This window comes from Corythoichthys intestinalis, chromosome 3, assembly GCF_030265065.1.
Source record: "Corythoichthys intestinalis isolate RoL2023-P3 chromosome 3, ASM3026506v1, whole genome shotgun sequence".
In the NCBI taxonomy this organism is placed as follows: Eukaryota; Metazoa; Chordata; class Actinopteri; order Syngnathiformes; family Syngnathidae; genus Corythoichthys; species Corythoichthys intestinalis.
The window spans coordinates 4,804,497-4,824,345 of NC_080397.1; the positions used below are offsets into that span (position 1 = coordinate 4,804,497).

A 19,849-nucleotide genomic window follows, 5' to 3' on the forward strand; every position below is an offset into this window, starting at 1 on the left:
CATCTCTCACAGTGACATTAAAGGTGCAGGAGCTCAATTTTCCCTGAATGTTTTTCCGTCGTCTACAGAAATAATGTTGGAGAAAAATATAGGACATTAGTTTTAAAGTGAAGCAGTACATCACTGAGGAATGATTGCTTTACTGAACATGGAATATATCTAAGGCAGGATAGAAGTCAAATGAAAGTTTACAGCGGGATATTATGAACAAAATTGAAGAAACACTACTGAAGTAAGGTCATACAGCATGTAAAGTTTCATGACTGGCCATGAAACTGAAACTACAAGATTTCGGTTTCCTTGCTTGGCAATATGGAATTTAGTAGATCCATATTAAGTTATTATACTATCCATCCATCCATCCAACCATCCATCCATTTTTTCCCGCTTATCCGAGGTCGGGTCGCGGGAGCAGCAGCTTTGGGAGGGAAGCCCAGACTTCTCTCTCGCCAGCCATTTTGCCCGGCTCTTCTTGGAGGATCCCAAGGCATTCCCAGGCCAGCCAGGAGACTTAGGGCACGTTCACACTAGCACTGTTTGGTCCTTTATAAGTGGACCAGAGTTCTTTTTATCGGCTTACCGTTTTTTTTTTTGTTTTTTTTTTAATAAATGGAGTTGCACTTCAGAATGTTTCTTTAGTCATTTTTGTTAGTTTGGTGTTACTTTTCATGTTTTTTTTTTCATTCCCCCCCCCCAAAAAAAAAAAACATAGGTCACACTTTGTGAAGTTGAAAGGGTTTTTGGGACAATTGGCCCTAGCCCAATTGTTTACACCAAGCTTAACTAGACACAGGGTTATTGTGGATATTTTGATAACTAGATGGTAACCTTTGCTAAGTTTAGAAGTCATTTAATGTTGTGAATCAGTCGTTAAAATTTCTCCCGTGATTGCATTAGTTCCCTTCTGTCTACTTTTGACATGTGAAAGTTTTAAAACTGTTTCATCATTTAAAGTCAAGATTTTGCCGATTTAGGAGTATTTGAGATAAAAAGTCACTTAGGTTCACTAGAAAGGTTCTCTACAACAGAGCCTTCCTGAGAAGTCTACTGCTTTAAGATAGCGGCTGTATACTAACGCTGGCTCCAGGGGGAGGCGGGTCGCGGGAGAGCCCCTCGTCAGTATTAAGCTTTCCTGTCTTCCTCGTACCGCCCTCTGGAAGTCACACCCGCTTCGGTTGTCGTGGCAACAATTTACAAGTCAGAGAGATGACGAAGGCTATTATGGTTAACGATTTTCAAGCTAGACTGTCGTTATGACGATATCATTTTCTCCGTAATCACGCGGATGATTTATCACGTTATATTCATACCATAGGTTTCATACTTTTCTCTAACTTACTTGTCTGCATATGTGGGCATTGATTTGCACACTTCACGGGAAACCTCGTTTTTTGTCTCATCGTATCCTAGCCAGTTCCAGCGGTCTCGCCAGTGGGGCTGAAACTTTCTCTCCCTTTTCTTTTCATACTGGATTTCGCCTTCCCTCAACTCCTCTGGTATCCATGACTTTCTTTCTTGAGTGGTCTTTTTTCCCCTGGTGCTTGGCCAGGAGCTGAGGGTTTCAGGAACATGTCGTCTTGTATTATAACGTTAGGTGGTATTGAGATACTGACAATCAGGAGCAATAATCAGGTTGAGCGTGACTGCGTAGACTGTAAGGTTGTCTTTGATCAGGATAACGTAACATCACCAAAACACGGAACCGCTGGGAATTAATGTGAAATAAGAATTTATTTTCTTTTTTTTTCAATGCATTATTTTTACTGGTCCCAGTGGTTGGAGCATTCTGGTAGACCTGACAGTTTTAAAAGTATGTCCCGGCCACCGGACCTTTTATATTGTCGACCCCAGTATACCGTTCCTATCAATGTTGAGACCAAACTTACGACCTTGGTTTGAAGCAACAATTTTATGGTAAATTTTCTCATTTTCATGGGTCTTCCGAATGTTTTGAAAATCAAGCTCTTGAAGCCAGTTTCAGTTAGGAACATGAAATTTGGTTGGCATGTCTGGAATCAGGAGACCCAGAAAAGTCTTAAGAAGCTGTTGAAGTGTTGAGAAGACATTTTTCCTTTGAAGCAGGCATTTTACGGAAAATTAACCCCTCCACCCCAGAGTGTGACAGCAACATTTAGCTCTCCACAAAAAAAGGCACATTCCCTCACCTTACAAGACCTCATAACCACCAGCATACCCTATCTCTGTTGGCTTCCCTTAACACCACAGCGGTCCTGATTGAGATTCCAGGCAGGTCCTTCTTCAGATAAGAGACTCCGCTTGCTCACCTTCCAACAATCGAATGATGATGGAAATGCAACGTGACGCATTGCTGTTTAACGTCACCTCTTGTCATAACAAGACACCGACACCTCACCGTGTCTGTTTTTCTGCCAAACGATGCGTGAAGGCCGCCATCATTCCGGCTGTCAGAAGCCATAACCGATTCCGGCACCGAAGTATCTGATGAATGCGGGCTTATTCAGCAGTCTGTCAGGATGTCTTACCTAAGCAAAGGGATTTGAATAACTAGTTATTCATCTAGTGCAAAGATCTAATAAACATTATCTGTCACCTTATTTCATGAAACGCTCTTTATTTCTTATCATTGATATTTAGTTTTTTGAGTGTGAACATTTTTTAGTAATCCCTCAAGGAGAAAGTTCAGCATTGAATGCACAAAAATCAATATTATTGTCAGATAAACAGGTCCCCCACAACTTTTTTAACAGTTCCTTCATGCACAATTTTGCCAAACAGGCGGCTCGATGGGAGGTTCTCGAGCAGTCACACCCGACACGCCATTCTCCGTGGACGACTTGACATCGGACCACGTCTTCTACGTGCAGCATGCGGGCAAACCGGCGCAACAGGACACCTTCAGCTTCTATGTCAGCGATGGACAAAGCCAGACGGAGGCCTTTATCGTCAACATCGACATTCAGGTGGTACAATAAAGCTACAAATCAACCTGTATTTTGATTAAGAGTAGTTTGCTCCATTATTTGCCCGAGTTTTATGTTTATGGTGCCAAATTGATAAAGTCAAAAAGTAAATGATTCAAATTTCTACTTTTGATTATGAGTGCTATTTATTACCCAATTTAAATACAATGATGTATGGACACATACTATATGTTGTCAAATAGTATAATACCAAACTGTGTTCACTCTACCTGTAGATATGATTCAGAATAAACATTCAGTAGCAATATAACTATATATATATATATATATATATATATATATATATCAGGGGTCGCGTTAACCGGATATTTTCTGTCGTTGACCGGTTTTTTAAAACGGTGACGGAAAAAACTGAAGTCCGTCCGTCATTTTGACAGGTTGCAAATCACACCCCAGACCACAGGGTGGCGAGTTAGCATATTAATTAGCGATTGTCTCTCTTAATGCATGACGTCGTTGGCTCTTCTGTCAGAATATTGTAGCGTCACCGGGGTCTGGCGGTGGCACCGTGATTGACACATCAACGCGAGGTTCTTATTGGTGCACCCGGTGTGCCAGCGTCACATGACGTCACAACTCCGCCCCCCTGACTGGAGCCGCCATATTGTGTGTCAGCTCGTCATGTTTACACATTACCGCTACGTACATGCCTCCTATTACGGCGTGTTTTTCTGCTCGTTAATATTAATAATCAAAATGGTGAAGGCGTGTGTGGCGGTTGGTTGCTGTAACAGAGAAGATAGACGGAGAGACTTGAAGTTCTACCGTATTCTGAGAGACCCGAAGATGAGAGCGAGATGGACTGCTGTAATTTGACAAGAAATCTGGGCACCAAACGATTACCACAGACTATGTAATAGTCATTTTATATCTGGTAAGATGCATTTAATATATATTTAGAAGATTTTGGGCTGACAACCACAATTAAGATCATTGTGTGACGTTGGTGATTGGGGTCTATGTCGTTGCCTCTTTTTCTTTGGGGGCGGAGTTGTTGGCGGTAAGCAGAGTAAAAAGGGACAAAAATACCACGACTTCCGTGTCTAATTTTTCGCCGCCAAGCAAGCATTACAATATTAATTAAAAATGAATGAAAACTAAATACTATTGAATATGTCATCATTATCATTTTAAAAATTTAAGTGACGGGTAAAAATAGACTATGACCGGATTTTTATTACCTTGTCAGTCAAAATGACAGACAACGAAAATGTCTAGCGCAACCTCTGATATATATATATATATATATATATATATATATATATATATATATATATATATATATATATATATATATATATATATATATAATATAATATAGTAGCACTGTAAAATCTCAGAACACAACCCATTTACAGCCAATTATTTTTATAGCAAATCCCCTATATTGACAGCCTTACTATCATGGGTGGGGCACTGGCGAGCAAGCAATTTTTTTTTAGCACTTATCTATCGTAAAAAGTCTGAAATAGCGCTTTAAACTGTACATAATCAAACCAAAATACAATTTTCTGTAAAAAAGTGACGTTTTTTGTTTTTCAGCCATCAGTATTCAAAATCAAAATTGGGACATCACTTGTTGATAATCACTTTACCAACTTCCGCTCACCCTCACCCCTTCCTACACTCAGCTGCTCTACTTTTTGGCGGCCATGGAGCAGTTGATAGTTCGAGTTGTCCTGGGACCGAAAGGTCAGCTGTTCGATTCGCGGCCATGACTGCCCACTGTCGAAGTCCCCTTGCGCATTTGAAACCTAATTTGCCCCCAATTGGTTGGCAGCGCCTTGCATGGCAGCAGCACCATTGGTGAGTGAATGTGTGCGTGAAAGAGTAAATGTGTGCTCATGTAATGCACTTTGGGCCTTGTAACAATGTAGATAAATGCGCTATATACTGTGAGTACTCTCCATTTACCATTTGTCTGGACAGAAATGGGGATATATCACTGTAACTGTAATGCAGTTCATCAGTGTTATCAACTGGTAGGTTGTGGCCTAAAACTGGTTTATGTTGCGTAGGTGGGTTACCTAACTTACCTCTCTCATTCCTCCTTGCCGATTTATCCTTGCTGCGAGCAAATAACTTTCTAATATCCACGAGTAATACTGTTTGAGTCTAATAGAAATAAAAAATAATAATCTTATTACAGATTACAGGGACTGCAGTAACAAATAAAATGCTTGTAAAACAGCCGGAAATTATGATGAGCACTCATATAAAATTGTTAGACGTTATATCCCAAAGATAATTCATAGAGATTAATTTTCTTCATTTTGGTCATATAAACAAATAGCAATAAATATAATCAGTATTGATACACTTCAAATTCCACATATATTATTAACACAATATTAGACAAAGCTCTGGAAAAAAGAGCCTCTCACTCAAAATGCATTCATTTTTCATTGTCTTCATAGCCAGTGAGTTAAAAAACGGCAGCTAATCTGCTACCTCAATTTGTGACCATAGTAGTTTACCGTAATTAACTGCCTTATACGTTAAGAGTAAAGTTGAACTATTTAAATTCACAATTCATGGGAATAGGTGACCAGACAAACAAACAAACAAGCATATTCAGTTTATATGGCACTAACCTGTAAAGCAGGTGGGAAGATGGCATTAGCACCGTCGACTGTATAACTGGCACACGCACCGTTATATTGATTCTGCATTCACGTGTCGTTGGAGTAATCGAAAAAAAAATGCTTCTCTATTGCATAGTGTCTATAAAAAGCGGCAAACAGTCACTCAACTTGTCATCTATCGTTGGAGCATTAAAATAGGCTATTCCTATTTGTAGCAACCATGTTTTTATCCCACATTACGACTTTACAACACATCAGAACGATTTTCCAACTTGGGATCTCAGATCTCCCGGCACGTATCCCCGAGGTGCTCCGCGGAAGTATCAACTCATATGTCAATCACAGCCAAAGTTACTTGCATAAATTACAATATGAAGGAGCCTTGTGCAAATTGTATGAATTGAGTAATATGTGCATTATAAAAAGCAAAATTCTGCAGATTACGCTATGTAGACTTAAAACTTCAAAGTATTTTATTTTATTTATTTACCCTAATTTTCGCACCTGACTATAAGCCCCCACCCACCAAATTTGACACAAAAACGGCATTTGTTCATAGATATTCTGCACCGGACAATAAGCCACAACTGTCCTCACTGTATTATGGGATACTAGTATTTACAACAAAAGATATGAACCGGTAACAATTTATTTGACAGCGGCATCAGGAGACTGTTATAAGACCAAATGAACCACCATGAAGCTTTGACCCAATTGGCTGCAAAGCTTCACTGCTTCAAGAAGCTTCATTTGGCCATCACTGTTCTCTTGAGGGAGACAGTCAACCTTTGCTGCTACTTCCTGTCAACACTGTTGTTGTCAAACATGCCTCCTAGCATGCATTGCAGCGCTAAATATGTAAAAACCAATCCAAATTCATGTTCTGTGCTAACCATTTCTTCAGTTCCTGTTCCAGTTGCTTCATTAATTGCTAGTTATGGTATTTGGTAACACGCCATAAGACTGTCATTAGACAATCATAATTATGACATGACACTGTCCCTAGCAATAATGAATGCTTATAACAGATGTCATTTAGTGTTATCCAGCAAATTATCTCACTTTTGAATAGATGTAAAAGATCCGAGTTGGACATAAATGGAGTTAGTGACAAAATTTGCCGGATGACACTTAATAACATCTGTCATAAGCATTCATTAATGCCCATGACAGTGTCATGTCATAATTATGACTGTCTTATGACAGTCTTATGACACCGTTGTCAAATAGAATGTTACCTATTAACCAAAATAATCAAGTAAAAAGCGGCACAGGACTATAAGCTGCAGAATTCAAAATTTGGGAAAAAGGTAGCATTGAAATTTGTCTGGCGACACCCATGCTTTCCATTATTATTGTTTTAACTTTACAATCTAGTGAATAACGCGTACTGAACTTAAAGATAGAAGAAAAAAAAGACATTTTATCACCTGTCAAACATGGTTGACGTTCTGTTTAACAATCATTAGCATCCACCATATGAGTTAATATATTCTCCTCGATTGACAATGGTAGATGTCCAGTTGAGTTGGGAAGGCTGGTTTACATTAATGAATTCAATAAACAGAATATTTTTATGGGGTAAAAGATTAAATGCAACATTAAACCATGTGCAGTTAACTACTAAATAGCTAGCTGTATTCATGGAAGCGCTCAGCGCTAAAATTGAACACAGTAATAGAACAGCAATGAACAAATATGTATGAATTATATTTGGTTATATGAAAATATATCTCTTTTGGTACGTACTTGGGGAATGTGTGATGTCAGTGTAAAATGTGGGAAATATGAAGCAATCAGCCAATTCGAAGATTACAAATTACTCAGATGATGTACTGTGGTATGAAAAAATATCTGAACCTTTTGGAATTTCTCACATTTCTGCATGAAATCACCATCAAATGTGATCTGATCTTTGTCACCATCACACAGATGGAAATACAGTGTCTGCTCTAACTAAAAGCTCCAAAACATTTATAGGTTTTCATACTTTAATGAGGATAGTATTCAAATAATGACAGAAGGGGGAAGAATTAGTAAGTGAACTGCCTAAGGAGACTTAAAGAGCAATTGAAACCAATTTTTACCAAACATTTTAAGTCGGGTGTGTGTCCAATCACTGATGAGTGGTTTAAAACTGCCCTGCCCACTATAAAACACACACCGGGTAAGAAATGCGTTGATGAGAAGCATTGTCTGATGTGCATCATGGCTCGGTCAAGACCTGTCTGAAGACCTGCGATCAAGGATTGTTGAATTGTATAAAGCTGGGAAAGGATACAAAATCATCTCTAAAAGTCTGGATGTTCATCAATCGACAGTCAGAGAGGTTGTCTACAAATGGAGAGAGTGTGGCACTGTTGCTTCTCTCCCAAGGAGTGGCCGTCCATCAAAGATGACGCCAAGAGTTCAGCGCGGAATACTCAGAGAGATAAAAAAAGAACCCTAGAGTGTCTGCCAAAGACTTACAGAAATTACTGGCACAGTCCAGTATCTCTGTGCACACATCAACTATATGTAAAACTATGGCCAAGAATGGTGTTCATAGGAGGACTCCACAGAGGAAGCTACTGCTGTCTGAAAAAGAACATGTTGCTCGTTTAATGTTCGTAAAAAGGCAAATGGACACTCCACAGACGTTTTGGCAAAATATTGTGTGGACTGAACCAAAGTTGAATTGTTTGGAAGTAACACACAACGCCATGTGTGGAGGAAAAATTGAACAGGTCAAAAACATCAACACCTCATCCCCACCGTGAAACATGGTGGAGGGAGCATCATGATTTGGGGATGTTGTGCTGCCTCGGGGCCTGGACAACTTGCAATCATTAATTGAAGAATGAATTCAAACATTTATCAGGATCTTTTGCAAGAAAACCTAAGTCCGTCTGTCTTCTTCAGAATGGTTTCAGAAGAACAAAATACACGTTCTGGAGTAGCCAAGTCAAAGTCCAGACTTGAATCCCATTGAGATGCTGTGGCATGACCTAAAGACAGCGATTCATGCCAGACATCCCAGGAACCTGACTGAACTACAGCATTTTTGTGGGAAGAATGAGCCAAGATTTGTCCTGATCGATGTGCCAGACTGATCTGAAGCTCCAGGAAGCGTCTGGTTGAAGTTATTGCTGCCAAAGAGGAGGGCCACAAAATATTAAATGTGATGGTTCACTTACTTATTTTCCCCCCTTCTGTCTCTGTTTGCATACTATCCTCATTAAAATATGAAAACCTATCAATGTTTGGGTGGTTTTAGTCAAAGCAGACACTTTTTTTTTCCTCTGTGTGATTTTGACAAAGATCAGATCACATTTGATCGTGATTTAATGCAAAAATGTGAGAAATTCAAAAAGGTTCAGCTACTTTTTCATACCACTGTACAACTGTGAGTACCGTATTTTTCGCACTATAAGGTGCATTGGAATATAAGACGCACCTTCAATGAATGGCCTAATTTAAAATTGTTTTCATATATAGGGTGCACTGCATTAAAAGGTGCAGTAAGGCGCATGGGATTATAAGGGGCACTATTGGCTTTTGAGAAAATTAAAGGCATTTAGCTGTGACTTATAGTGCGGAAAATGCGGTAATCACTGCCAACCCTTCTAGTTTTAATGAATTGGATGTCTTTTGCCGTCAGTGGCATTGACATATGGTCATTACGCTGCCCGTCCACTCAGTTAAAATGGATTCGATCTCTATTGCCATTGTAGGCTGTGAATGAGTTTTAAGCAAGTCTCACAACTCAAAAAGGTACTTTTTTTTTTTTTTGTATGACATTTTTGGCACATTTGGGGCACTTTAATCTAGAAACTGTTCATTGAGATGCAATGTGGTTGTCTACGAGCCTGCATTTTAGGGCATGTTCTGTTCCCCGGCATCCCAAATTAAGGTAGATGATAGCCAGTCATTGATTCTAGTGGTGACAAATGTTTAAGCCTTTGCGTAGGTGCCTTCATTCATTCAAGTTGTCAAGTGTGACCTTACCGCTAACGTGCGAGTGATTACCACCTGTCGGCCCCGCTGATGAACACCGCGTCCAAGACGTCCGGATGAATTAATGTGGTCCTCACTCACTCTCTCAGGGCAAGGTGCAAAGTGAGCCGCTGGTGTCGGTGAGCAGCATCCACGTAGAAGAAAACTCTGGAGTGGTCGTCACCAATGAGTCGCTAAGCGTCCTGGACCAGGACACGCCGGAGAATGAGATCCTCTTCACCGTCATTCGGAAGCCATCCTATGGTCAGCATAGCTACACACTGTTGAGGCTATAATAAATGCTATTTTTAGGACTCTATGTGAAATTCCCTCAATATGTCAAATAACATTTTTTTCTTTCTCAGAATTTTCACTGAGCAACATGAAATTTGGTAGTCAAAATTATTATAAGTAGACCCACAAAATTTCAAAAGAATCTGTGTCCAGAAAGATTTTTAAAATTCTGCCATTTTGGTTGTAAATGGCAATTTTCCAAAACAAAGGGGAGAGAGGTTTTGAAAAATGAGCCCATGCAGCCAATTTCCTTTTTCTTCTTTAAATTGGTAGGCATTTCTTTTACAAGCACGCCAACAAAAAAAGTCCCAAGAAGCCATGCAGATAATACATAAGAAGTCTGCCCTTTTTATTTACATCAGCCAATTTAGTATCCTTGATACAATGTTCATTTAAAGACAAACCCCCCGAAGAAATGCTATGAAAATTCAACTCCCCTCAAAGTCAGTTATACTTACTATCCTGAAATTAAGTAGGCATGTCTATCATGATTAGACCGACACAAAAAGTTTTAAGAAGTCATGCCTAGAAACACACAGGAAGTCCCACATTCTGAATTTAAAATCGGCCATTTAAGTGTCTCTGGTAATTTTCAAATACTAGTATGACTTATCACCAGGGGTGAAAGTGGCTAGAATTTCTTGCCGGAACTCCTTAACATAAAGGTCACCACGGAGGCAGATTTTTTTTTTTTTTTTTGGGGGGGGGGTCAAACCTCCTAAAATCACAGAAATGCAAAGAATACTGCTTTTGCCAGTTTTTTACACATGCATTAGGCTACTGACATAGACTGCAATACCTATTGACCTGACATGTCGTCATTCTTCGCGTCATGCCTTATCATAGGGGGCCGAGCTTCATTTAGTAATAGCCGAACAGGGCACACACTCATGTCGGATTTAAGCTTGCATTTACTTTCGATTGGATTTAACAACGAAGCTGTACCGCGTACAAACAGGAAGAATTGTCTCAGGAGTGATTTGTTCGAGGATTCAAGGTAAATAATATATTTTTCGTACCATGCATGCATTTTGAAACGTTGTGAAAAAAATCAATGGGAAAATGGGAACCGCTTCGGCATTGGCCTCATTCTTCGGCATATATACTTAAAATAGATGTGTAACTGCCCTGTTTTTTCTCTTTTAACAAAGAATCGAGACGTCAATATCTATAAAGAATTCAATGATTTATTCACAAGAGTTTTGAACGGAAAAAGCCATTGTGGCAGCCCCCTTATCATAACAAAGAGCTAACAGACTAGCATCATTCTTCGACAGATTTAAGTAAAGTAAATTTAAACTGCCCAGGTTTTTTTTTTTTTTTTTTGCTTTTAACCAAGAATCAAGACTTTTACGTCCATATCTATAAAAAATTCGGGATTTAAGCATTTATTCACAAGAATTTCAACGTAAAACGCTCTTTGCTTTGGAGATGTGGTAAGGCGGCATCACAGTGAAAAGACTCACATTCACCGTATTAATGTTACGTAAATACTACCGGCACGGTTTCTTTTGCTGTTAACCAAGAATCGAGACTGTTTTACGTCAATATCTATAGATAATTCATAAATATATGTATTCATAAACTATTCTTAAATATAAATAACTCTGATTATTTGCATACTAATCTCATGCGCATTTTATATTTGTTTATTTAGATTTTATACTTGTAAGTCACTTTTGAGATTTTAACTTATCATGCACTGCAAAGAGAAATGCTCCAAGGCATAGTCCAATATTCATTTATATGCAATATTCTATGTGCAATACTTACTCACCTGCTATAGTCAATGCCTTAACTGTCAAACTGCTGCTGCTTCACTTCGATTATTTGCACTGCCTGAACATAGGCTTTCTCATACGCATTTTATATCTGTTTATTTAGATTTTATACTTGCAAGTCACTTTTGAGATTTTAACTTATCATGCACTGCAAAGGGAAATGCTCCACTATATCATTGTACAACTGTATTATGACAATAAAGGGCTATTCTAATCTATAAAAAGTTGTAATTGTATATAGAATTTATTAGTAATATATTTATATATTATAATTGATTCTGCATGTTTTTCTTAAGTATTAAGTTTCTAATGTGAAAATTGAGTGATTTATTAGCTGTTAAAAACATGCAGTAAATAAAAGAAAAATAAGTTGGTATTTTGGGCTAAAACTTATATGATACGTTAAATATTGCTATTGATCCTGAAAATATAGGTGATCATCCCTGCATTTGGTGATTTTTGTCCATCTAGTGTAAATCTGAGAATTTTATAGCCATTTTAAGTTGTGTTATCCTTATATTTAAAAAAAAAAATGAATCTGGATTTTATTAGGGAACAACTTTGAATTTTTTGGTGCCGCTGCTCATGGAGACTCGTATATGGCTAAGGCAGTTTTGGTTTTAGGTCGGTAGCAGCTTTGGCTGTAAAAATATTTGAATTTGAAGTTTTTGAAAATAGGCCCCCCTACGAATCGGCCTGTTTCTCGTGTCATGTCAATAGGTTATGAAGTCTATGCTACTGAATTACACTTACTATAACAATGTATACATGAGAAGCTGATTTTCATTCATCATCGTATTTGTTCAATGATGTGCGAAATAACAGTTAACAAAAACACTATACAATAACTCCAACCTCCATCTCCTGATTTTTATTTTCTCTCATTTCCTCACATTTAAATGTAAAACCTAAGTTTTTACTACTTAAGAACATAGGATGTACAGCACATTAAAATTGGAGATGATGTAAACATTGACGTATATATTATTTAAAAAAAAGAAAAAGTAACATTAAAAAAATAAGTACAAATGACATACATTATGCAAAGGGACATGGAGGTTTGACAGTTGCCGTCATATTTTCGGGATCAAAGCACGAATTTTAAACCGGTACAGCGTTTCTAACTGCTCGTACCCACTTTCACCCCTGCTTATCACTGATTTTAAAAAAATCTGCAGAACTTTTGCCTGCATACAGACAGCCATACACACACCACGATGCACTCTACTCTGCTGTGATGCTCCCACAAAGTGGATTGTAAATGACTGAGGCAGCGCTAAAAAATAGACATGCACACAAAGTTTAAAATAAGAAGTCCATTGCGAGCTGACTGCAGCTTTTTCTCATACGCCCACGCACGCCAGTGACACACACTTAAATTAGCTGACCTTCAAATGTTGTGTTTTCGCAGCGAAATTGTCCTTTCAATCCTTCCTGCCACAGTAAGGCTGCTGAAAACAAAGCGTTAGCTCAAAATAAAGAAAAATAGAGCAATACAGCTTTGGGATAGAGTGCATTGGTGTCAAAGACGCTTAATACGTCCATTTTTTCACAGCAACATGCAATTTTACTGTCAGGTATACATATAAATACATTAAAAGCAGAATATTGTATTATAATGGCATTTATAGTAGTAAAAAGATGACTGATTTTTTTCTACCTCCTCAGGTAAACTTCGCCGGCGTCAGTTCTACTCGCAACCGCTGGAGAACGGCCGCGTCCTCGCGCAAGGATCAACCTTCACCTACCAGGACGTCCTGGACCGCCTGCTGGTCTACACACCTGAGATGGTGAGCGGCGGTGTGGATGAGTTGGCCTTCAGCGTGAGCGATGGCGTCCACTCCCAAACCACTGGACGACTGCGCTTTACCATGGACGTCACCCGCAGCGAGGGGCCACGCTTAACCGTCAACAGAGGCCTGCAGCTGCCAGCCGGTCAGTCAGTCACCTGAAAAGTTGGAAAACAATTGCCTCTGACAATGGTTTCGCTAATTGGCATGAAATTTAGTGGACAAGTCCATTTTAAGATCAAAGAAAAAGTCTGAAAAATACCTGCCAAAATTGAACAGAAAGAAATACGCTTTGATTAAGAATTTTTATGGCCTTATTCCAGTAATTGAAACCTGTTAACGTGGGTCCCTCACACTAGTTTTAGTGGTTGACATTAAATTGGGTGGACTTTTTTTTTTTTTTTTGCATAACTACAGTCAGAGGCGTAGCGTCCTATTAGGCATACGCAGGCAATTGCCTAGGGCCCCCAGCCAGCAGGGGCCCCCAGAGGGCCAACAGATTTGGCACACAGAGATTTAGTACATTTAGTTCCACCGCACTGTCGTAGTTACAAGTATTGGGAGTGATTCAATACCATGGAATAATTTGGCAGATCATCAAACAATTCTGTTATCAGTCCCAATTAGCATACATGTTTACGCAAGTCCAACCAGTTTTAACACTGCATGTATGTGCCAAGAGTGATTCACCAAGTACTTTATGGAAAGTCCTTTCTGTAATAGTTTATTTTGGTTTTCACAGGCCACCTCATTATTCATGTGACTACTTAAAGAAATTGTGATTTTTCCAAGAAAGTCTATTAATGGGTCTATCGTATTCCTCGTTGAATACTCTATAAGAAAAATATAACATATATGCATCTAAAATAATCCTAAACGATTTTATTAGCAATTTTAATACTCCTTTTAGCAAGGTTCCTTAGGTATGCGGTATGTCGCTGCGTACGTTCCCATAGCAACCAGTCCTGTTATTGTCCTACGTCACAAGCGCTGCATATTCTGAGAACGAGAATAGGCGTAAGCGTAAGGTGCGCATTTCGAGCAGAGGACGGCCACCCCACCTGTTAGAGGATTAATCTGTGCGTCCATGAACGAATGTAAGTATTTCCTCTTCATGCCATAAAGTTCCTATAATAAGTTAGAGCCGTTATCAGCGCGACCGTTTCATGTTTTTCCTGTTACGTCGGCTGGTTGATCCCACTCATTCTCGCTGCGTCGAGGAGAGCGTTCTTTACATTATATTCACTTTGCACATTTGCTTTAAGAGGGAAGGTGTTAGTTTAGCATCTTAAAATGATGTTGTTCATCCATATGAGTGTAAAGTGCTTAGTTTTCGCCACTTTTATGGCCAAGATGACCGCACGCGGCGCGCACTCGACCCCCCCCTCCCACACACACACACACACACACACACCTTCGTGTTCATTTTACTGCGCAAATATATATGTGTGTCACGTGACTCAGAGTGAGAGTGGGCGGCGATCGGGCCTTTTTTTAATTGGCAAAATGAAGAGAAGTTATCCGTCTGGAAAAGAAAAAAGAAAGGGAAAAAAAGCAGAAGAGGAGAAAAGGAAGCAAGACAGCGGTGAGTGTACTATGTTACTGTAGTTTAATGTCATAATGTAGTAGAAGCCGGGCACTTTGAGTGTCCTAAAAAGCACTCTATGAGACTGAGGCGTTATTATACTTTTATTAAATATGCTATTGCTCTAAGTCCAACTGTCCCCCTTACTTGCACACGCTCAAAGGGCCCCATGTTGCTTGTTGCCTGGGGCCCCCTGGGACCCTTGCTACGCCTCTGACTACAGCGATCCCTCGTTTTTCGTGGATAAGGGCGCCGCGATAAGTAAAAAACCACGAAGTAGCGCAATCCAAAAAAAATGTGTGTGTGTGTGTGTGTGTTCAATGTATTTATTCAGATTTAGCATTGGAAAAAGTATGGCTTAGTAAAACTACTCTTAGAAGTACATTTTTCTCAAAAAAAAAAATACAAGTAAATGTAACCGAGGACATGTAACGCGCTACTACCCACTTCTGCTAACAACGGACGCAAATGCGTTGTGGTGAAAAGAACGGGCAGTGATAAGACACTCATCAAGCCAAAATAAAGAAGAAATGTGTTTCTTTTAAGATGGAATGGCTGTCAGAGTATGTGCATATAGAAGAACAAGCGGTGAAACTGAGTGAGATTTTTTCTTGTTTTTTTTTTCTTTTTCTTTTTTAAACCTGCCCTGTATAGCTGCTTAGAGTGTCCTTATTGTCTCAAGAGTTTTAATGTGGGAGTTTTATATACTCCCATTGTGGTTGCTCATTAAGTTGTATTTATTAACTCACCCATGCCACAACTGCACCTTACCCAGGCCAAAGCAGGACTTTTCCTAAGGGTGAAGCAGAACTCTCACATATAACATAGTACAAATCTCATGAACAATGAGATTTTGGTCTTTTTCATTTTAAGTGGGCCAAATCAATTATATTAAAAGTAAACTAATGAAAATTGCTGCCGTAATGTCATCCTTTTAATAAGCCATATAACCTGCTATGATCCAAGGTTTTCCAGACGCTTGGTACTGGTGTGTGGCCACAGCGTACACATCTGATCAGTGTTGTTAATAGCGGCGTTACAATATAACGGCATTACTAACGGCGTTATTTTTTCAGTAGTGGGTAATCTAATTAATTACTTTTCTCATCTTGGCAACGCCGTTACCGTTACTGAGGACGGAAAGGCATGCATTACTATGCGTTATTATATTGGTTGAAAAGTATGAGGGAGACGGACTCACCGAGACGACAGAGCAGAGCAGGAGTGGGGAGGAGGCAAGAAAGTTGTGACGCCGAGCAAACGCGATGCTACGGAGCTCCAATAATACCTGTTGTAGCCGATAGCCAACAAACTACGCCTGCATGTTATGGTAGACATGGTAGATATCACATATATATATATAGATATAACTAGACGCGAAATGACAGACACGGCACTAGATGCGTTAGTAAACAGCCGCCATCATAAAGCAGTAGACTTCTTAGGACGGCTCTGTTGTAGAGAACCTTCCTAGCGAACCTAAGTTACTTTTTATCTAAAATACTTCTAAATCGGCAAAATCTTGACTTGAATCCATCTTTAAATGATGAAACAGTTTTAAAACTTTCACATGTCGAAAGTAGAGAGAATGGAACTAATGCAAAATGGGAGCAATTTTAACAACTTTTAACGGTTGATTCAGGGTAAAGGGTAAATTAGGGTAAAGAATTGGTCTCGGGCCAATTGTACCAAAAACCTTTTAAAACTTCACATAGTGTGGCCATTTTTTTTTTTTTTTTTTTTTTTTTTTTTTTTGAGGGAAAAAAAAAGTAATTATCACCAATTACTTTGTCAAGTAGCTAATTACTCTTACATTCAGGTAATTGAGTTACTAACGCAATTACTTTTTGGGAGAAGTAATTTGTTACTATAATTAATTACTTTTTTTCAGTAAGATTAACAACACTGCATCTGATGTTGCTCAAAGTGGTCTTCAGATTTTTTGAAAGTGCTATCCAAAACAGGCATTGCATGAATATAAATTTGTTTAAATTCCCCATCATGACATGGACTCGCCTAAAAAGCACTTCTTTCATTTCTTGCAGGTTCTTCGTCCAAGATCACCGAGCAGAACCTAAAAGCCACTGACATGGACTCTGACAGCCTGAAGTTGCGATACGTCCTTACAAAAGACCCTCCACATGGCAAAGTTCAACTAAATGGTCGTGGAGGCCTGGAAAAAGTTTCCGTCAAGGGTCCTGTGCGCAGTTTCACGCAGGAAGATGTTAACAAAGGTAAATTTGAAGCTTAAACTAGCAATGTGGCATGCATTTGAACACCTCGATGTATTTCGGATTGCAGGGTTGGTGCAGTACAGCCACGAGAAAGGCGAGAAGGGAGGCAGCCAGTCATTTAAGTTCAACCTCGTGGACCCGGAAGGCAACAAACTCATCGACCAGTCTTTCTTCGTCAGCGTGCTCGGTAGATTATGTTCAACTTTCCACTTCTCGACTGCAAGTTGCTGGAACTGATTTTCTCTTATCGTTTCCCCCTTACACGTTCCTCACTCAGCGCTCCTATAATTCCGCATCTGTCTGTATCGCTTCCCGCCACACAGCCTCGGCGTGACTCTACCGCCCGCGTATTCCGTCTTTGCTGGCATCCATCTTCTCTGCTTTTGTGCAGCTTCTGTCAGTCCACATTTATCTTCTCCCGCTCAGTACTTTCCTCTTCAATCAAACTTAGTTGAGGTGGTTTGAAAATTTCAACCCCAAAAGTCAATTTCTCTCAGAAGATGGACATTTGTGTGCATATCAAAAATAAGAATACTTAATAAAAAAAAGTCTCATGAAGCCATGCCTGAAGAGGCACAGAGAATCTTCCATTTCAGGTTAAAGAGGCAATTTTACGGTCAATTTTGTCATTTTAGGGAGCCCTTCAATGTTTTGAAAATTCATCCCAGGGAGCCAGCTTCACTTACTTATGTGAATATTTGGTAGCCATGTCTATTGTAAGTGAACTCACAAAAATATCTCATTAACCTCAATCAGAAAAGACATATGAAGAAGCCGCCATTTTGGTTTAAATAAGCCAATTTTTATTCACAGTGGATCTTTCAATGTTTAAAAAAAATCTACTGCCAAGTGGTACCTCTATATATTTTTTATATAAACCATATTGTCTGTACAGCCCAAAACAATGCGTTTCCTTGTACGCTGCCCAAAAGCCAGTTAACACTTAAAGTGCCTGTGACAGCATTAATTTTTTTTTTAAATAGCATTATTATGTGAATTAAAATCACATTTTGAACGATTCGACTATATACAACAATTTGCCAAGGTGCAGATGACGAGAAATTAGTCTTTAAATCTGCCGTTTAGCCCCGCCTGGCATTATAGTTCTCTAGCGTCCCCAGCTGGAGGATGACGTCGGCAGGGTCACGATTTTAGCACATTTAGAATTCAGGCCATTGAGGGGGGCGATTCAGAAGGAAGAACATTGTGAAAGAGAACAGCAAAATGTCATTGCTAAATAAAAGGTACGGTCATGACAGATAACAGTCTTGTTCTAAATAGAATATGAAATATTAAAAATATATTCATTCAGTACGGAAGGGCAAAATTACTGCATAATGGTCAAAACAGTCGACTTCTTGCACCTCCTGAACGGTATTTTATGTTGCCGGAGTATATCCGGCTTTTGTCATTTCCCTGCCCTGGCTTCGGAGGCGGAGGAAAGAGTGTAAACAAAACAGCAGGCGTGACAGCTAGCCGACATGCTAACCGGAACCGAGCGGCGATATTTTCTCGCCTTTTGAAAACGACAAATCACACAAAACCACCCCAACTCATGTCACACACGGTGACGGGTAGGGATGGGAATCGAAATCCGATTCCAATTCGGAACCGGTTCCGAGTGTTTCGAGGCCTCGATATCACAATGAAAAAGCCTTAACGATCCCTTTAACGATTCCTAAAGATGCGTATTGCGTCGTGACGTGTCTTGTTGTCCAGACGCATCAAACTAGCATGGCGCCAAGAACCACTCGCTCCAAAGTTTGACTACACTTCACCAGGAAAGAGTGTGAAAATGAAAGGTTACGACGGGTAAGCACGAGCATTGCAGCCATAAACATAACAATGACAGCACGTAGGTTCAAACGCTCGAAAGTGTGTCTTCACTTCACGAGGAAAAATTACAACAAAGCGACTTGCAGTCATTGCAAGGTGGAGATAACTGCATCGGGAGGGAATACGACTGTGCTGTCCTCACAGAGAGGCTAAGGCTCAGTCCTGGCTATACAGCTAGCTAAACTCCCAAATGACGATGCAGAAGACATTGGTATAATTTGCTGACTTTATTCAACCATCACTTGAAGATTGAAACTAAGAATAGAAATGAAACAAATCAATTTCGTCCCCAATAACAAACAGGTTTGCATCAACGTAAATCAGCGATGATTAGCTGCTAATAACAGTAATAACAAATGGTTAGCATTTGTTCGCTAGCATTAGCACATCGTTCAAACCACTACACAACTGGATTTAAGTGTCCGATCGCGAGTGGAAACACAACAACAACAACACAAAAGATGATACATACAGGCGTTGCCTCTGTAGATATTAACATTAACAAAGAACGTAGGCTCGTAGAAGTGTTTCCCTCTCTCACTAACTCGCTCACTCGCTTGGATGCGGCATTTCTTCTTCGGGTGTAAGCGCGCTCTTCTTCACGTGAGCGCGTTCTTCTTCGCGTGAAGAAGCGCAAGGGCGCCCCCACTTGAACATGTAGGCACCACAAAAACTAAAAGGCATGCATTTCAATGTAATGGTAAATAATACATGTTAACCCAGTAGTCCCCAAACTGCGGCCCGCAGCCCAAATACGGCTCGCCTCCACATTTGGTCCGGCCATTTTGAATTTTTTTTTTTTTCTC

At 39.6% G+C, this 19,849-nt stretch overlaps 1 protein-coding gene across 3 annotated transcripts in view; it reads left to right on the forward strand.

Moving 5' to 3' along the window:
* The window catches only part of fras1 (Fraser extracellular matrix complex subunit 1), a 451,829-nt gene that overhangs the window by 383,091 nt on the left and 48,889 nt on the right, over positions 1 to 19,849 (forward strand). For all 3 annotated transcript variants that reach the window (XM_057831795.1, XM_057831797.1, XM_057831798.1), the window contains 5 exons: positions 2,758 to 2,942; positions 9,634 to 9,787; positions 13,267 to 13,533; positions 17,019 to 17,207; positions 17,275 to 17,394. In XM_057831795.1, the coding sequence (XP_057687778.1) occupies positions 2,758 to 2,942; positions 9,634 to 9,787; positions 13,267 to 13,533; positions 17,019 to 17,207; positions 17,275 to 17,394 (915 nt within the window). The remainder of the gene's footprint in view (positions 1 to 2,757; positions 2,943 to 9,633; positions 9,788 to 13,266; positions 13,534 to 17,018; positions 17,208 to 17,274; positions 17,395 to 19,849) is intronic.